The sequence below is a fragment of the Xenopus laevis genome, chromosome 5S (assembly GCF_017654675.1).
Source record: "Xenopus laevis strain J_2021 chromosome 5S, Xenopus_laevis_v10.1, whole genome shotgun sequence".
Classification (NCBI taxonomy): domain Eukaryota; kingdom Metazoa; phylum Chordata; class Amphibia; order Anura; family Pipidae; genus Xenopus; species Xenopus laevis.
This window is the reverse complement of record NC_054380.1, coordinates 1326397-1345057: the sequence shown is the minus strand read 5'-3', so window position 1 is coordinate 1345057 and position 18661 is coordinate 1326397. Positions and strand designations below refer to the sequence as shown.

Sequence of the window (18661 nt, the reverse complement as noted above, 5' to 3'; positions counted from 1 at the left end):
AGCTATTCCTTAATTTACGATAGTGAGTTATAGTTATAATTTTGTTATCCTCAGCAACCAATCAAATGCATATTTTAGCCCATATTTTCTTTTACTTACAAACAGGGCAATTACTACTCTAATAATATCCTAAGGTTCTCAGGGTCTGCTGACATGACACACTAAGGGACGGAGACCACATTACACAGACTATTAATCGTATGTCTCTTTTAGATACTAAATTCTCTTGTGCCGATAATTACTTGTCTCAGTATTTGTGAAGTTTGCCTCTGCTTAGTACATGCAAATTAGAAGAAACATATAACCACAAATACCTCAAAGTCTGAGAAATGTTTCATATAATCTGTGTTTTTAATAAAATATATATTAATTTGCTTGTGCCATTCAAAGTTGACCGAAAAATAAAGTCTTGAAGAAGAGGACCTTCTATTCGTTTTCTGAACAGACCGAGTGGCTGACTAGTACTTGAGCATCCAAACAGTACTCTAAATGATTTATCCTACGAAAACTCTATACAGTGAAATTCTCCAGATCTAAAGGAAAACTGTTGATTATTTAAAATTAAGTTAATTAAACCTCAATTATATCTGCAACACGCTTTCCCTCGGAGGCACAAACCTTTGAAGAATAAGTAATGCTGTTTCTTGTTTCCTTCTGAGGAAAATGTATTGGAATGCAATTTTTGTATTTCACAGTTCACCGAGGGCTCAGCAAGAGTTTTTTCTCCACTGCTCCTTTTAATTTTATCCTCCTTAGTCCTAGTAACTAAAAGTGATCGGCAGAGGCTTCCCAAAAGGATTTAACAGACGTAACCCCCCACTTAGAATTGTGCTTTTCAGGGGAGAAAAAAAGAGCAGAAAGTTTCATTTCAGAGGGACAAAAATATGATGGTTTTCCAATCCCCAACTTCATCCAAGTGTTCCTTGAGCTGTCTTTAGCGGGGGGCTCGTTTGTTCTTTCCACTAATGCTGGTCTACCAACATCATGACTGCGGATTCAGAAACCTAAATCTTAATATATTAAAAGCAAAATAAATGCTAAAAACAGAGACACTACATTTTAGGTTTGCTGCCAAATAAAGGATAAAAAAAAGCTACAAAAATATCAAAACCCTACATTTGTTTAGCCAGTTTCTTTTAATTAGTTAATAAAGTCATTTTTTTAAAATTAAGGCAAAAACCTATAAACAAATATGTTCACAAATACACCCACTCTATGTAGAATGCTTAATAAATAAAAATCTGCTTTATATGCTTTATCATTTTAAGGTCTATTCTGTCTGTTGTACCAAATCCTGTAAAAGTTTTAATCAGAAGAGCTTAAAACACATTTACATTTAATATGTGGCTTATCCAAGCACGTGAATGTGGTTCCAAATTCCTAAATTATAGTTACAGCTCCATTCTGCTAATTCAACTGCAAATGTAGGATCAACGGAAACTGAGAAAAAACGTTTGTGTTTATTTTTTTATTCAAACAAAATATTTCGGGGTGTGTGTGTGTGTAAAACCCTGGATAGGGCGTGAACGTGTGTCAGTTAGATATTAAATATGGACGTAGCGTGGAAATGTGGAAAGTTGGACATGTAGGCACTTCAGACATCACTGTATATTGTTCATATAAAAATGATTTGTGGAGCTTAGATGTCCAGTGATGTGGGAGCCTTGAAGTGTAAGAAACAGAGAGGAGACTGTTTCAGCAAATACGTATGATATTTACTCAAGGTATAGTCCAATAAACACTCTATTATGTTCTAGATGTGGAAAAGGTGGATTAAGCTATGAGTATATGACATGACTTGTCTATAACATGAACTGATACTGACAGGCAGGGAAAGAGTGTCATGAAATGTATAAAACTTCCTAATGCCGATTAGAGTTCAGGCTACAAATTGTCTACGGTACGTTCTGATTACACTGTGTATGGGAACAAGAAAAACTGACTTCAAACCCCCCTCCCAACCAATCCTTTTCATCACCAGACAGAAAGCAAAGCTGTTATTAGCTATTCACAAAGGAAGAATTCTGCGCCTGTCCAGAGGCGAGGATTAACAAAATGTACCATTCACTCGCTTGTGAGGAAGAAAAAAACAATAATAAAATAAAAGTACAAGCCCTTTCAGACACAGGATACATTTCCCCAACCAAATGGTTCTGCTGTTGTCTGAGGAAATAGGATTTAGGCAGAAACACTGGGACTGTTTAGCAGCTCTTTTTATATTCTTGTTCCCAACTTGATGGTCCCCTCTGCAAGCTAATAATATAAGCAGACTGGCTTGCACAAGGGTCACACCTGCTCATGTCACCAGGGATACCCCAAACTTATTCTATACAAAGGAAACAAGATGGGGGAGGGAAAATCTGCCCTTTCTTGTTGTAAAATAAAGGAGGAAGTTAAATCTTTCCCAAATATGCCCCATCTGCTCAGATTAAATAAATGATTACTCCAGGGACTGCACTGGTACTTCCAGACAAAACAACATGGACCTCCAAATATGGAGACTGGTCTGTAGAGAAGCAAAAAAAATTGAGACTGGTCTGTAGAGAAGTAAAAATGGAGACTGGTTTATAGAGAAGTAAAAAATGGAGACTGGTCTGTCGAGAAGTAAAAAAAAGGAGACTGGTCTGTCGAGAAGTAAAAAAGGAGACTGGTCTGTAGAGAAGTAAAAATAATGGAGACTAGTCTGTAGAGAAGTAAAAAATGGAGACTGCTCTGTAAAGAAGTAAAAAATGGAGACTGGTCTGTAGAGAAGCAAAAAAATGGATAATGATCTGAAGAGAAGTAAAGAAAATGGAGACTGGTCTGTAGAGAAGCAAAAAAATGGATAATGGTCAGACGAGAAGTAAAGAAAAGGAGACTGGTCTGTAGAGAAGAAAAAAGAATGGAGACTGGTCTGTAGAGAAGTAAAAATAATGGAGACTGGTCTGTAGAGAATTAAAAAAATGGAGACTGGTCTGTAGAGAAGTAAAAATAATGTAGACTGGTCTGTAGAGAAGCAAAAAAAATGGATAATGGTCTGAAGAGAAGTAATAAAAAGGACACTGATCTGTAGAGAAGCAAAAGAAAAATGGAGACTGGTCTGTAGAGAAGTAAAAATAATGGAGACTGGTCTGTAGAGAAGCAAAAAGAAATGGCGACTGGTCTGTAGAGAAATAAAAAAAAAAGTGGAGACTGGTATGTAGAGAAATAAAACTGGTGGAACTGGGGGGGGGGGATATTGGCATCTCTGCCCAGTATGAAAATGGGTCATTATTCATGGGAGAAAATGGAAAGGCAATGGTCACCACACTGCAGCAACTGGAGTGTATATAAAGCTGGGTACACACAACAAAAACTTCCAGTCAACCAGTTCAGCTGCCATCACTCCAGCTTTTAGGTGGCCATTAGGAGAGCATCTTCTATAAGTCAAACTTCATTGTCTTATACGAAAAATTCTGTTGACCAATGTCTCCCATTGGTGCTGGTGGGAAGGTGAATTTAGGTGCCTTTTTTCATATACACGGGGGCCGTGTACAGCCACTGAGCATGTTAGCCGTCCATCACTGTTTTCCCAACATTATAGCAATTTGGTTTTGAAAGGAAAGGACAATTTTGCACACAGCGCTGTATTTTTACCTCTAAGAGAATCCAAACAGTGTGAGGAAGGCCAATTTTATAGCTTAATTCCTCTTTTTACTGAGCAAACGATAACCTCTGTGCATTAAAACCCCATTCAAACGCTCACGTCTGAGGAGGGAAGGAAGAGTGGCTTAGTAAATATCACCTTGCGTTGCTTTCAAGGCCTCTTGCTGCTTGTCTGGATGCTCTTTTGTCGGCAGAAAGAAGCTGAACGCTTCCCTCCTGGTGCGGGTAGTTTAGCGCTGGTGGGGGGCATTTTTTTTTAAAAAAACCTTTGGTTGGGGATAACATTTTTACCCAACAGGTGCCCTTTAATAAATATTTTTTTCCCACTCAACCAAAACCATTTTGTACAATTACAGTTGGAAACATAAATAGGAATGGGTTACAACATTCTGTTGGATGACACACTGATTAACCAAGTGAAAAGTACATTTTCTGTATTTACGTCTTATCGTTTCACTCTCGATATTCGAGTTCATAATTCAAAAAACTATTTTTTTCCACGGCGGCAGCAGAAAACCCCTCCTTTAAATGTCCCGTGTAAAGAGCTGACAGGTTGTTTTTAATGGAAAATCCCAATCATCTTTAGATCTATTCCCAGCCTTTTGCCAATAATGAGAAAACTTCACCTTGTGTCCCAGGCAATTGTTAAGGAATCTTTTGCTGTTCTTCCTACAAATCCAATTAGAGATTGTCGAGTATCTGCTGGAGTGAAGCTTATTGACTAGTGTCACATGACTAAGTCGCATGTATGTGTTTCAGTCTGTAACGTGCTCTGAGCCGCTGCAGAGGTGTCCAGTTAAAATGCAAGTAAGAAGCAGAACGGGGCTAATCCCAGGCACTGCTCCCCTGCAGCCAAATTGTAGCGCAATGAATGACAAATGCAGAGATGCGACGGTGCTTATCACACGCAGCAGCCAGATGGTGGGCCTGGATCAATGCACACACATGCCACCATCAATGCATTTGATAAAGAATTAAGAAGAAAACGGTACATGTTATAAAAAGAACTTGTTCATGGAATAATGATGATTGTGAATGTGTTTACTGATCACACTGGAGACTCACAGGGGATAATGAAAGTGATAGGAAGGAATAACTCGCAGGCTGCACTATATGGGGGCTCAGCTGCACCAGCAAATCTTCTCAAATAGTTCCCAAAGCTGCTGGGGTTTTTTATTTTCTATCCCCCCCCCTCTCTTGCTTTAACTCTTGCTCTGACAGGCAAATCCTTCCACCCACAAGTCACATTTACATTCTCCTCTCTAATCCTGAATGTCAACAAGTTACCAAGAGTTTTTTCATCTACTGTGAAAGCAAATAAAAGAAGAAGAGCTGCACACAGGGAATATATATATATATCACATGTACTTATATAAATATAGATTTTTGATACAGATGTCATGATTTTTATGATGTAGTTTTTATCTCTAAATGACACAGTTTACACTGCAAATAATTGACTGTACAATATAAAATGTCATTCCTGAAGCAGCAAGTGTATTTAGTTGTAATATTGGTGTGTAGGTGCATCTCAGCTCATTTTGCCTGGTCATGTGATTTCAGAAAGAGCCAGCACTTTAGGATGGAACTGCTTTCTGGCAGGCTGTTGTTTCTCCTACTCAATGTAACTGAATGTGTCTCAGTGGGACCTGGATTTTACTATTGAGTGCTGTTCTTAGATCTATCAGGCAGCTGTTATCTTGTGTTAGGGAGCTGCTATCTGGTTACCTTCCCATTGTTCTGTTGTTTGGCTGCTGGGGGTGATATCAGTCCAACTTGCAGTACAGCAGTAAAGAGTGACTGACGTTTATCAGAGCACAAGTCACATGACTGGGAGCAGCTGGGAAACTGACAATATGTCTAGCTCCATGTCAGATTTCAAAACTAAATATAAAAAATCTGTTTGCTCTTTTGAGAACTGGATTTCAGTGCAGAATTCTGCTGGAGCATGTTTTCCCGTGACAGTATCCCTTTAAGGTTATGAAGATCCAAATTAAGGAAAGATCTCTTGTCGGGAAAACCCCAGGTCTCTAGCATTTTGGATAACTGGTACATACCTGCATATTCTATTTTTGACCGTGCACCTCACCTTGTCAAGCATTAGAGTGCTATATATATATATATATATATATATATCAGTCCGTTCAGTGCCTGCACCCTAATGCTTAACAAAAGACAAAAATGGGGCACACAGTCAAAATAGTATATATCAAAAATATCAGGACCAACAACTACATATATGATATACAGTATGTTTGTGAAATCTCTCATTCATCCAAAAGTGTTGGTATTGTAGTCTAACAGCAGGCCGAATACATAGAGGAGTGATAAGTTGATTAACTCTAGTGCTGGTGCAATTGAAAGCTCCATCTCTCACACTGATTCCTCCAGCTCAACAATCACTTTGATCTCAGTTCAAGTCAATTCACAAACATCAAGTGACAGGACCACATGAAACACCCTGATGTGTAGAACTAGAACTCCCAGAAAACTATTTGATGTCCTTGATGAGGTAAATGGTGATGGCACTTTAATTCCAAGCCCAACAGGAGAAGTCTGTGAAAGCCCTGGTGCACATCATGACTGCCTCCTAAATAGGGCCCTCGAGACAAGGCTGAGCTCACCCAGGTGCCATTAATTGCTTGGGGGAACAAATCAAGTCTCCCAATAGCTACAATCAGCTATTTATGAAACTTTTACAAACACACTAGTTTTTATGATGCTTTGAAAGATGGCGCACTGTATATTGCACTGTATATTGCACTATGATGGAGATGCGTTGCTGCAGCCATGAACTGTGTATGAAGACCCCTAGACAAACAAACAAATAGTGCATGTAGCTATCAGCACATCATGGCAATGAAAGGATACAGTTCTCTCTTCAGATTTCATTTTCTTTTTTCCCCTTCTTATCTCTATCTATCAGTCCTCCATATGCAAATTATGTACAAATCATAGCAGGATTCATTTTGTGCATTTATCAGCTAATATTTGTGCTTGTTCCATAAAATGTGGATTCTTTTTTTCCTGATCATGACCCATAACCCACAGACATCTCTAAATACATTCCTCAGCCCAGAATTTACATTCTTCCCAAAGAGCAAAGCCTTAATCACCCCAGTTTAGTACAGTATAGATTCCATTGTCTAGACCAAGTAGAAAAGGAAAATCAAGAAAATCTCATTTAGGAACCAAAGACTTTGGTTATAAGCTTTGTGTTCAGTGATTAACTATATCTCATAAATGGTGGAGCTTTTGTTCTTGAGAAAGGTTCACTTAAAGTATAAATAAGCCTGAAAAATAAGTGCATGTAAAATTGATGAGGGGGCTATTCTAAGAACTTCTGCAATGTACATTTGTTATTTATTTTCTTTTAATTCTATGATATTAAGGGATACATGTGCTGTTAATATGAATGAATTGTGTTACAACAGCACCACCTGCTGGTCAGTTTCCCACTAGTCTGACCAGCAAGTAGTCAAGGAAGTTGTCAGGAGAAAGAAAGAGGCTGCTCTGATGTTCTTCTGCTTAGGAAATATTTGGGAAAGGTTTCTAATTTTATTCCTAAGCAGAAGAACATCAGCCTCTTTGTTTCTCCTGACAACTTCCTTGACTACTTGTTAGTCAGACTGGTGGGAAACTGACCAGCAGGTGGCGCTGTTGGAACAAAATTCATTCATATTAAAAGCACATGTATCCCTTAATATCTTGGAATAAAAAGAAAATAAATAATGAATGTACATTGCAGAAGTGTTTAGAATAGTCCCCTCATCAATTTTACATGCACTTATTTTAAAGGCTTACTTATCCGTTAAAGGGTCAAAACGTTTATTGAATAAATCATTTTGAGACAGGTTTTAATCAAGTACTGCACGTTTTCAAAAGCTACACAGCATAAATCATTTTTTATGTTATTCCATGAGAGCTCCATTTATTTTTATGATCGCACCAGGGCATGACATTCAGCATAACTCCTGGTTTAAATGTAACTCTATGCATCAATATACAGGAATTATTTGGAAACTCATAATCCAGAAAGCTTCAAATTTCTAATAAAAAAACAATATCTTGTACTTGTTTCAAACTAACATAAAAGCAAAACCAGCCTATAAGGTTTATTTGAAGTTTAAATTCTTTTAATAGCTTTAATTTATGGAGATCCCTTATCAGAAAAAAACCTAGGCCCAAGTATTCTGGATAACAGGTCCAATATCTGTACATCAAAACCATTAATTGCATAACGAGGAATGGTGGATATTTAAATAAAATGACTATTAAATGATATGTATTCATTTTTCAGACGGGAAAAAAAAAGCATGGAGGATTTGACACAAAGTATATAAGAAAAAAGGCACAGGCACTTTATCCGCCTATTAAGTATATATGCCTTCCATCAACTTCTATAGGAGTCACTTAAAAGATCTCTTTTCCCCTGTTTGCCCAAGTTGCTGTCAGCGGAGGTCAGAAAGACAAAAGTGCAAAGTCACGGCACAAATAGCCTGTGCGGCTAAAATCAAACAAAGGCCAATTAAACTAATCATAACGTTCCCCTGAACACAAGGAAGCTCATCTGGAATTCCCAACTCCACTCAGTACTTGGTACTATAATTACCTTGAGCAAAATACTGTAAAATTGGGCTCTGATCTGCTAATGGCTGCAAAAAAAATAATTAAGCTGCTGTGGTTTTGTGCCAAAGGGGTTTCGGCAAAACGGCGACAACTTCTTGAAAAAACTGCAACGGAGAAAATTAACGGGATGGAGTTTACGTTGCCAAAGTCTGCTCATTAATTACCAATTGAATGGCTGCTTGAGGCGTGACATTACAAAACCCTGTCTGAAAGTTCTAATAGATTATGAAGACCACCTGAGAAGAATGAGCAAGGAACGTACAAAACAATTAATACTGTTTCACTGCTATCAAAGGCATTTCGATGATTTTACATCAATTGAAGCAAAAGAATTAGCGGCTTTTCGGTGCACAATTAGTAATGAACATGTGACATTTCAATAGGTAAATATCCTTGGGAAAGGCAGAACATGATAAGAAGAACAAAAGGAACATTTTAAATGAGATGAATAAAGATATTAACAGTACTCCGGTGCAGGCTGAGCAAAACAGAATAGAGCTCGGAGTAATGGTGATATCATTCGGGGATTATACCGGCCCCAATACAGAAAAGGCTCCCGTGCGCTGGGCTTAAAGGGATCCTGTCATCGGAAATCATGTTTTTTTTTCAAAACACATCAGTTAATAGTGCTGCTCCAGCAGAATTCTGCACTGAAATCCATTTCTCAAAAGAGCAAACTGATTTTTTTATATTCAATTTTGAAATCTGACATGGGATAGACATTTTGTCAATTTCCCAGCTGCCCCCAGTCATGTGACTTGTGCCTGCACTTTAGGAGAGAAATGCTTTCTGGCAGGCTGCTGTTTTTCCTACTCAATGTAACTGAATGTGTCTCAGTGGGACCTGGATTTTACTATTGAGTGTTGTTCTTAGATCTACCAGGCAGCTGTTATCTTGTGTTAGGGAGCTGCTATCTGGTTACCTTCCCATTGTTCTGTTGTTTGGCTGCTGGGGGGAAAAGGGAGGGGGTGATATCACTCCAACTTGCAGTACAGCAGTAAAGAGTGACTGAAGTTTATCATAGCACAAGTCACATGACTTGGGGCAGCTGGGAAATTGACAATATGTCTAGCCCCATGTCAGATTTCAAAATTAAATATAAAAAAATCTGTTTGCTCTTTTGAGAAATGGATTTCAGTGCAGAATTCTGCTGGAGCAGCACTATTAACTGATTCATTTTGAAAAAAAAAATTTTTTCCCCATGACTGTATCCCTTTAATAAATTCAGGCTGTCGCTTGGGTTGTCCTCGGCTTTCCTTTACATCTAATCACAGAAGGGTTCCGAGACAAAAACGTTATCAGGACACGGGCTGCAGAGATACATTGTGACTGACAGAATGGGCAGATTGGGTAAAATAACAGACTGGTATTGATGTGAAACTGTCATCTGCTAACGAGATCATTACAAACATCACAACAACAACTTGTGAATACTTATCTCTGACAAATTAACACAATCATTTAACATGACAAACAGCTGTTCACAGTTTCAGGAACATTCAGACCTTCTGGCCCAAAATCACAGTGTGGCAGTTGCTCAGAATGAAATGACTACACAAAGCCTTCCCACGGCCCATGGCTTCCCACCTCCTCTCTCCAGCCTAACTGCCCCCTGGAAATGCCCCATATTTTATACTTACCCCATTCATCCGTCTTCCGGGTCTTCGGTAAGCGGACTGGGAGATCGTCAATTTTCTTGAGTTTCGACACATGTGCAGTTGTCGCAAACCGGCAAACTGCTCCAACTGCACATGCGCCGATTTGCCAATCTCCCACTCAGCTTACCGAGGACCCGGAAGATGGATGCACGGAACTCTGATGCCTGAAAGGTAAGTATAAAGTTATGGGCATTTCCCGGGAGGGGTTCAGTTAGGCTGGGGGAGAGGAGGGAGGGAGTCTAAGTGGGGTGGGGGGAGTCTAAATGGGGTGGGGGTAGGGGTTTTTTTATTAAAGGAGAAGGAAAGCTACCAAGGCAGTCTATTGCCAATAGATTAGCCACATAGTGCAAGCTATAAGACTATATTTATTCAGCAAAATGTTTACCATACCTGAGTAATCAGCTCTAGAAGCTCTCTGTTTGTTAAGGATAGCAGCTGCCATATTAGCTTGGTTTGACATCACTTCCTGCCTGAGTCTCTCCCTGCTCACTCATAGCTCTGGGCTCAGATTACAGCAGAGAGAGAGGAACAAACTGAGCATGCTCAAGCCCTAGCCCTGGAGGTTTAATATGAAAACAGGAAGTCTGATACAGAAGCCCATGAGTACACAATAGAAGGAAAGAAATGTGCTGTTTGACAGAGGACTCAGAGCAGCATTACTTTGAGGGGTTACTGGTGTATTTATATAGACCTTTCTGATAAAACTTAATTACTTTAAGCCTTTCCTTCTCCTTTAAAGGGTTGAATTCTCCTTTGAGTTGACAATTTGTTATATTTGTAATATTTGTAACTGCTGAGAGAATATTTGAGTTTCATTACAGGCACCTGTTAGAATTGATATAATAGTTGCTAATACTCCACTGCTGAGAAATGTATGCATTAAGGCTGAACTACACACTGCGCCTTCTACAGATCTGATGTGCTGAGAGGAAGCGCTTTTCGAGGAGACGGATGCACCGAATATATTGTAAGTAATAGAAATGTCGCACCTGCAAACTGCCTGCATCTGAAACTGTCGGATGAAGACGCAACATGTGGCGTTCACATCCGACAGTTGTGTCACACAGTTTGTAGGTGAATCAGCTTTGAAGAAGGAACTGCAATGTTCTGAAATCTTGCTGTGATTATCATCACAGTTTGTAGGTGCGACATTTCTATTACTTACATTATATTCGGTGCATCCGTCTCCTCGCATGCGCTTCCTCTCAGCGCGTCGGATCTGTAGAAGGCGCAACGTGTAGTTCAGCCCTTCAATGTAGCGATTTTGGGCAGATATCGATCGGGGAAGCCCGTCGGATGGCCCCAGACACGAACCAATAAGTGGGAAGCTTTTATCGGCCTGTGTATGGGGGTCTTTATTGCCAGTATGTCCAGTAGTTGCCACATATGGGCAGTAACAGTGGGCAATCGAGGGCACACTTTTAGACATACAGGGTGTCACGTCTGTACAGGTATGGGACCTGCTATCCAGAATGCTAGGGTTTTTCTGTAATTTGAATCTTTATACCTTAAGTCTACTAGAAAATCATGTAAACATTAAATAAACCCAATAATCTGGTTTTGCTTCCAATAAGGATTATAACACAGAAAAAGAAAATAATTTTTAAAAATTTGTATTATTTGAATAAAATGGAGTCTATGGGAAACAGCCTTTCTGTAATTTGGAGCTTTCTGGATAACTGGTTTCCAGATAATGGACCCCATACCTGTAATATAAAACATTAAAAAGTGGATCATACATTTGTTTGTATTTTATGGTTCGGTTCAGCAGTCAATACCCAAATAACTCAATTTCACATTCTGCACAAACTGAAAGCTCTAGATATGGGAACGTTATCAGACTGGGGAGGGGGACAAGCTCAGCATGTGAATTAAAGAATTAGAAAGAACCTTGTAAACAGCAAGAAAAATCCACATTTCCCCACAGAGCGTGTCTAAAGCAACAATCTGTTGGACTGAAGGACTTTCCTAAAAGAAAGGAATTGCAAAGACAATGCTGGGATTTGTTTTCTCCTTGTTTTGCCAATTAGATGATAGAAAAGCTGCTTTTGTTTTTTTTTTAAATTTCAATCTGTCACAATTATCAGCATGGAGGCCAATCTATTCAATCAATGTTTTCCAATTAACATCAAAGGGCCAGGGTTGCATTCGTTCCCTTGGCTAAGATCCCTATTCTTCCCTCTCTCCCGAAATCTCTAAATAAAGTTACAGGTTTAATTGGCAGGATATAAAAAAAGCAGCTTTTCCTTTCCTATGCGAGTGGAACTGACGGAGCCATTTAAGTTGGCCTTTGAAAGCTTTGTGCAGCTCGGTGAATGAAAGGCACTATATTACATACTTGCTGCTAAGCACTAAGATAAATACTGTTACTAGCAATAAAGACTGAGGCTGAGAGGAATCTTAAATTAATAACATATATTTGCTGCAAGGGAGCTCGTCTCTGTGTCACGTGCATCAACTTATCCTTTAATATGTAAATAAGTAAATAATATAAAAAAAAACAAGTTTATTTCTTTTCTGTATTACATATAAATCCAGGTACATACAGTATTATATAGAATTGGAGAAAGTATAGGTATGAGATTCGTTATCTGGAAACCCATTATCCAGAAAGTTGTGAACTATAGGTCTCCCATAGACTCAAATAATTACAATTAATAATTATTAGGGATGCACTGAATCCAGGATTCGGTTCGGGATTCAGCCAGGATTTGGTCTTTTTCAGCAGGATTCAGATTTGGCCAAATCCTTCTGCCCGTCCTAACCGAATCCTAATTTGCATATGCAAAGTAGGGAAGGGGAGGGAAATTGTGTGACTTTTTATCACAAAACAAGGAATGTTTTCATTGACAATAAATTAGCCACAATAGCAAAAGCTATAAGACTATATTTATTCTGTAGAACGCTTTACCATACCTGAGTAAACAGCTCTAGAAGCTCTTTCTGTTTGTTTAGGATAGCAACTACCATATTAGCTTGGTGTGTGACATCACTTCCTGCCTGAGCCTCTCCCTGTTCCCTCATAGCTCTTGGCTCAGATTACAGCAGGGAGGGAGAGAGGAGCAAACTGAGCATGCTCAAGCCCTAGCCCTGGAGGTTTAAGTTGAAAACAGGAAGTCTGATACAGAAGCCCATGAGTACACAATAGAAGGAAAGAAATGTGCTGTTTGACAGAGGACTCAGAGCAGCATTACTTTGAGGGTTTACTGGTGTATTTATATAGATCTTTCTGATAAAGCTTACTTACTTTTAGCCTTTCCTTCTCCTTTAATTGCAGGGTCCCTTCTTACTTCCAAAGTGCAGGTGCCCTTCCTTAGTTCTCTGGTGACTAAGCAGGGGTGATCCTGGACCCTCCGCCGCCTGAGGCAGCAGCAGTTGCTGCTGCCCCCCCTCCTCAGAAAATCGCTCTTAAAGTACCAGGAGCAGCATTTTTCTGCCCCTGGTACCTAGTGGGGCGCTGCCGCCTGAGGCGACAGCCTCAACTCGCCTCATTGGTGAAGCACCCCTGTGACTAAGTGCACAACCACTTCAAATAATCCTACTGGGTTTACAGCAGAACCCCAATTTTAAGTTTGTAATGCTGCTTGCCTGTACTGACTATGTAAAAACAGCTTCAATCCCAGGAAAAAAATAAATCCAGGGTTCTACTGCATTTAATGTGATTTTTAGCAGGATTAAGATATCCATAATATGAAAAGATTGATCCCCTATTGAGAAAACCCCAGGTCCCAAGCATTCCAGATAGTAATCCCATACCTGTAACCCTTTACAGTATATCTAGATTTAACCCTTTGGCTCCCAAGGAGGGAGTAACATGAAGTTCCGCACTTACACAGTATTAGTTCGTACTCTACAGGACAGTAAAAGAGCTGCTATCTGCTTCTGTAAAGCTATTCTGAAAACTAAATTCCCTGAGAATTCCCTGGGGTCGGTGGCCTTACAAGGTCATCTAGAAGGTCATCGTTGGGGCAATGACAACGTTTACTCCATCCCTCGTGGCTCAGCAAATTCTTTTCCTTTAACACTGCCCATGCAGTTGCCCTTTAACATTTTCCTGACCACAACTTAAAGGTCGAAGGGCTGGTGTCCAATGGAGAATGTCGCAACAAACAAATGCTTTCAACAGTTTCTATAGGTTCATATAATAATAATGCCTCAAATGCACTGGATTTACCTACTAATGTAGATATTCAACATTTTATTTACTCTGTAGGAATGGGAATTATTCTGCTCTCAATAGTATGGAATCCTTATCCACTAACCTCACAGGACAGATCAATCAGTGCTTCCACCAATCCCAGAGCCTCTTGCACTCACAACAGATCCAGCTCTGCTCATGTGGGGTATGTACCTGGTATGTGGGTGCCACGTTTAATTTGCAAACAACTTCTAATAAACAACATTTTGTCTGTAGGTGACAGGTCCTCCTTGTTAGGGGCACAGTAGTGTTATAAAAAGTGATGTTGCTTTATTTATAAATATATATGTCCTTTGAATCCTGATGAGTACAGAGTGATATCTCTCACTCTTTCTCACACTCACTCACTCTTTCTCACACTCACTCACTCTCTCACACTCACTCTCTCTACATATGTAATCACTGCACTTATAAACTTCACTGATTGATTTGCAACCACATCTGCAAAAACTGTAATATGAAGAAGCAATGGTCACTTATTTTCATTATTGCCTTTTCCAAACAGAAACCAGTTTGATGCATTGATTGCTTGTGTATGGGCTCACAGATATATATATAAGTATAAAATAACACTAATAATATGAAATAAAAAGGAAGCATACATCACTTAGCTGCTTGGCACATGTAGGTGTGGAATTATTGTTTCTCTGCTTGTTGCCAGCTTTCAGTGCCGCATCCCTTCTGGCCTGTTCCAGTAAGATCCGGGCTCGCTCCTTCAGCTCTTCTTGCCTGGACAACATTCGCTGCTGCAACAGAAAACTGCTTGTCATATTCACAAACAACTTCTTTTCCATAAGGTATTATTTTTCAATTTTCAAAACATGAAAACAAACAGTTACAATAATAAAAGGAAGAAAGGAAGAAAGAAAGAAAGAAAGAAAGAAAGAAAGAGAGAGAGAGAGAGAGAGAGAGAGAGAGAGAGAGAGAGAGAGAAAGAAAGAAAGAAAGAAAGAAAGAAAGAAAGAAAGAAAGAAAGAAAGAAAGAAAGAAAGAAAGAAAGAGAAAGAAAGAAAGAGAAAGAAAGAAAGAAAGAAAGAAAGAAAGAAAAAGAAAGAAAGAGAAAAAGAAAGAGAAAGAAAGAAAGAAAGAAAGAAGAAAGATAGAAAGAGAAAGAAAGAAAGAAAGAAAGAAAGAAAGAAAGAAAGAAAGAAAGAAAGAAAAAGAAAGAAAGAAAGAAAGAAAGAAAGAAAGAAAGAAAGAAAAAAATAGAAAGAAAGAAAGAAAGAAAGAAAGAAAGAAAGAAAGAAAGAAAGAGAAAAAGAAAGAAAGAAAAAGATAGAAAGAAAAAGAAAGAAAGAAAGAGAAAGAAAGAAAGAAAGAAAGAAAGAAAGACAATCATCATTAGACACAATTAATTAGCCCATCAGTATTAAAGGGGACCTGTCACCCAAAAAAAGAAAGAAAGAAAAAGAAAGAAAGAAAGAAAGAAAGAAAAAGATAGAAAGATAGAAAGAAAGAAAGAAAGAGAAAGATAGAAAGAAAGAAAGAAAGAAAGAAAGAGAAAGAAAGAAAGAAAGAAAGAAAGAAAGAAAGAAAGAAAGAAAGAAAGAAAGAAAGAAAAAGATAGAAAGAAAGAAAGAAAGAAAGAGAAAGAAAGAAAGAAAAAGATAGAAAGAAAGAAAGAAAGAAACAAAGAAAGAAAGAAAGAAAGAAAGAGAAAGAAAGAAAGAAAGAAAGAAAGAAAAAGAGAAAGAAAGAAAGAAAGAAAGAAAGAAAGAAAGAAAGAAAGAAAGAAAGAAAGAAAGAAAGAAAGAAAGAAAGAAAGAAAGAAAGAAAGAAAGAAAAAGATAGAAAGAAAGAAAGAAACAAAGAAAGAAAGAAAGAAAGCAAAAGAAAGAAAGAAAGAGAAAGAAAGAAAGAAAGAAAGAAAGAAAGAAAGAAAGAAAGAAAGAAAGAAAGAAAGAAAGAAAGAAAAAGATAGAAAGACAATCATCATTAGACACAATTAATTAGCCCATCAGTATTAAAGGGGACCTGTCACCCAACAAAATAATTCCAAATTATTTTCTATCATGTTAGTTGAGCAAAATAAAACTTACTTACACTACATTTATTATTTAAATTTTGTTTCATTCAGGCTTGGAATTACACAATCACAGCACACAGGCAGGAGCCATTTTGTGGACATTGTTATTTAGACAAGTTGTGTATCCCCCCAAAATCTTGTCTGAGCCGAATGGGGGACCTAATGCCCATACACATTGCCCTAAGCAATTTTAGGGTGTGAGGAGGGAGCAGTGACAGGAAGTGCTGAATGGAAAGTGAAAGTAATTGCCTCAGGCATAGAGGAGGGGCAGACAATATTTGATTGACAGCTGAGATATTTAAATGCCATTATGACAGGTATTGATGCTTTAATGAAAAAAACTATTTAGGTTCCATGTTTAATTTGTAAACGACTTTTGTCAGATTTTTATGTGTAGGAGACAGGTCCACTTTAATACAAGGATGAAAGCCAACCATCACTGTTTAAGGTGGAAATTCCCATTAAATTTAGAAAAGTTTATCGATAATACTGCCCACACAAATGAGGGGACTCTTATTTATGTCCCAAACTATAGGGAAGCAATCACTACATTAAATGAACAGACTGATGAGAAAATCATGTATCTGGCGTTTAACAAAACGTTGTGACTTTCCCCCTAGACTGCAATAAAAAGAGTGCGATAATCTCCAATAATAATATTGTAAAAATACAAAGCTCTAGTGAGTTGCCTCTTGAGGGACAAGCAGGGAAGTTCTTCAGACTTTTGGTTCCTGGCCCAACAAACATTGGTTATCTTACAGTAAAGCTATAGATAATATATATTAAAGCCTGATTGTATTAGTTACTTCGTTATAGCAGCAGACGTATCAAACACTAAGGGGCCCATTTAGGAACATTATGATTTTAGTGGTTTCAGAAACTCATTTTCTCCAAAACTACAAATGGCAAGTCATTTATTAAAACAAACTATTATAAAACACACATAGAATAAAAACGCAGAACTAATGGGAATACTAATACAAAAACCTTGAAATCCTCAATTTTTTGTGCATATACAAAAATAAAGACAAACCCAAAAACCTCTAAAGCTTGAATTAAAGAAGGAAAGAAAGAAAGAAGGCTCCCATTGACTTCTACATAACCCGGAGTGCAGGAGCTGCTGGCTGTAGTCTGGCTGGGCCCACCGGGGTTTTTCCCGTTTTTTTTGCAACATATTTCCAATCTTTATTGCAACTAAACTTGTGGATGCAGGCAATGAGGCAGAGCAACCATAGATAGATCAATGCAAATGTTGCTGGTTTAAATGTTGCACTTACATCTAGTTAACCAGTATGAAACATACAAGTATGGACTGATAGCTTTCCACACTATGCACAGATTTACCAATATTAATTGAAAGTACAGAAACACCTTATACAAAATGTGGTTGGTACTTTGTTGGCTACAGTATGACCAGGTTTTAGAACCATTGTGCTTTCTTCAGTTACTATAAAAGCCCCAAAATATGATACCGGCAGGGTCTGACTGGGCTAACGGGACACCAGGAAAAAACCCGGTGGGTCCTTCTGGCCCAGACTTGATGGCATTCTCCCAGGCCGCTGATCTTCCTCCCCTGATGCGCTGAAGGTAGATTTCATATATGCGCATTTAAGGGTAGGGTGGTGTGTCAGTGGCCCCTGTAGGGTAATGTGGGGGCCCCTTGGGTGGTAGCCCTGATGGTCCCTGCAGCCACCAGTCTGACCCTGGAGTTTACAATGTTTAGCAGAATTGTAATTTCTGATGCATAAACTGCATAGAGTTTGTATCTCAGAGTTTACAGGGTTTCCTCCAGGTGCTTCAGTTTCTTCCACAATCCAGAAACAGACAGGCAGGTTAATTGTCTTCATGACACTGACCATGGTGTGAGCCTCTCATAGGGAAATTATGCCGGGCCATAGACTGATGCTTAAAAAATCTCTATAAAGTGCTTCCAAATATACCTGAGCTATATAAACAATGGATAATAACAATAAAAACATGAAGGTGCTCAGAGATTACCAAGTGTTGATAAGGATTAGCTGAGTAATAAAAATAAACAGGAGCTCGCAGCTGTAGTAAATGGTTTGGTTAATGGGCTAATTATCACATGTAATTTGGTAGAAAAGATTTACAGGGCCATAAGTCAGCTTTGCTCACAGTGTTGCCTTTGCACCATTAAGCAGCGACTAGACATAATGACTCGAGGAGATTTACAATCCAATAATCTATGCGAAGTGATTTACGACTTGAAAGGAACAAAAAGTGACACGCGTACAAGGTAGAACTGAAAGAATATTCCAGCCCTCTAATTTGTATTAAATATAAACAAAATGTGCCCTTGTTTATTGGCGTATTGAAGTGTCATGTGTTGAAATGTAGGAATTGCTGCGACATGTTGGGTCCTGGGACACTGGGGTGCTGTCTCTGCCATACAGTCTACAATCTCACAGGCAAATATGGCGCTTCCATACTGCCAGACTAAAGGTGCCCATAGACATAACAATTACGATATTTCTTGTTAAAGATGTTTCCAAGAAAGATGGTTGG

The 18661-nt window shown here is 38.6% G+C and overlaps 1 protein-coding gene across 8 annotated transcripts in view; it reads right to left on the bottom strand.

Annotated features, from left to right (window-relative positions):
- LOC108717620 (EH domain-binding protein 1) overlaps positions 1–18661 on the bottom strand; it is a 160779-nt gene that overhangs the window by 61372 nt on the left and 80746 nt on the right. For all 8 annotated transcript variants that reach the window (XM_041564169.1, XM_041564171.1, XM_018264831.2 and 5 more), the window contains one exon: positions 14712–14855. In XM_041564169.1, the coding sequence (XP_041420103.1) occupies positions 14712–14855 (144 nt within the window). The remainder of the gene's footprint in view (positions 1–14711; positions 14856–18661) is intronic.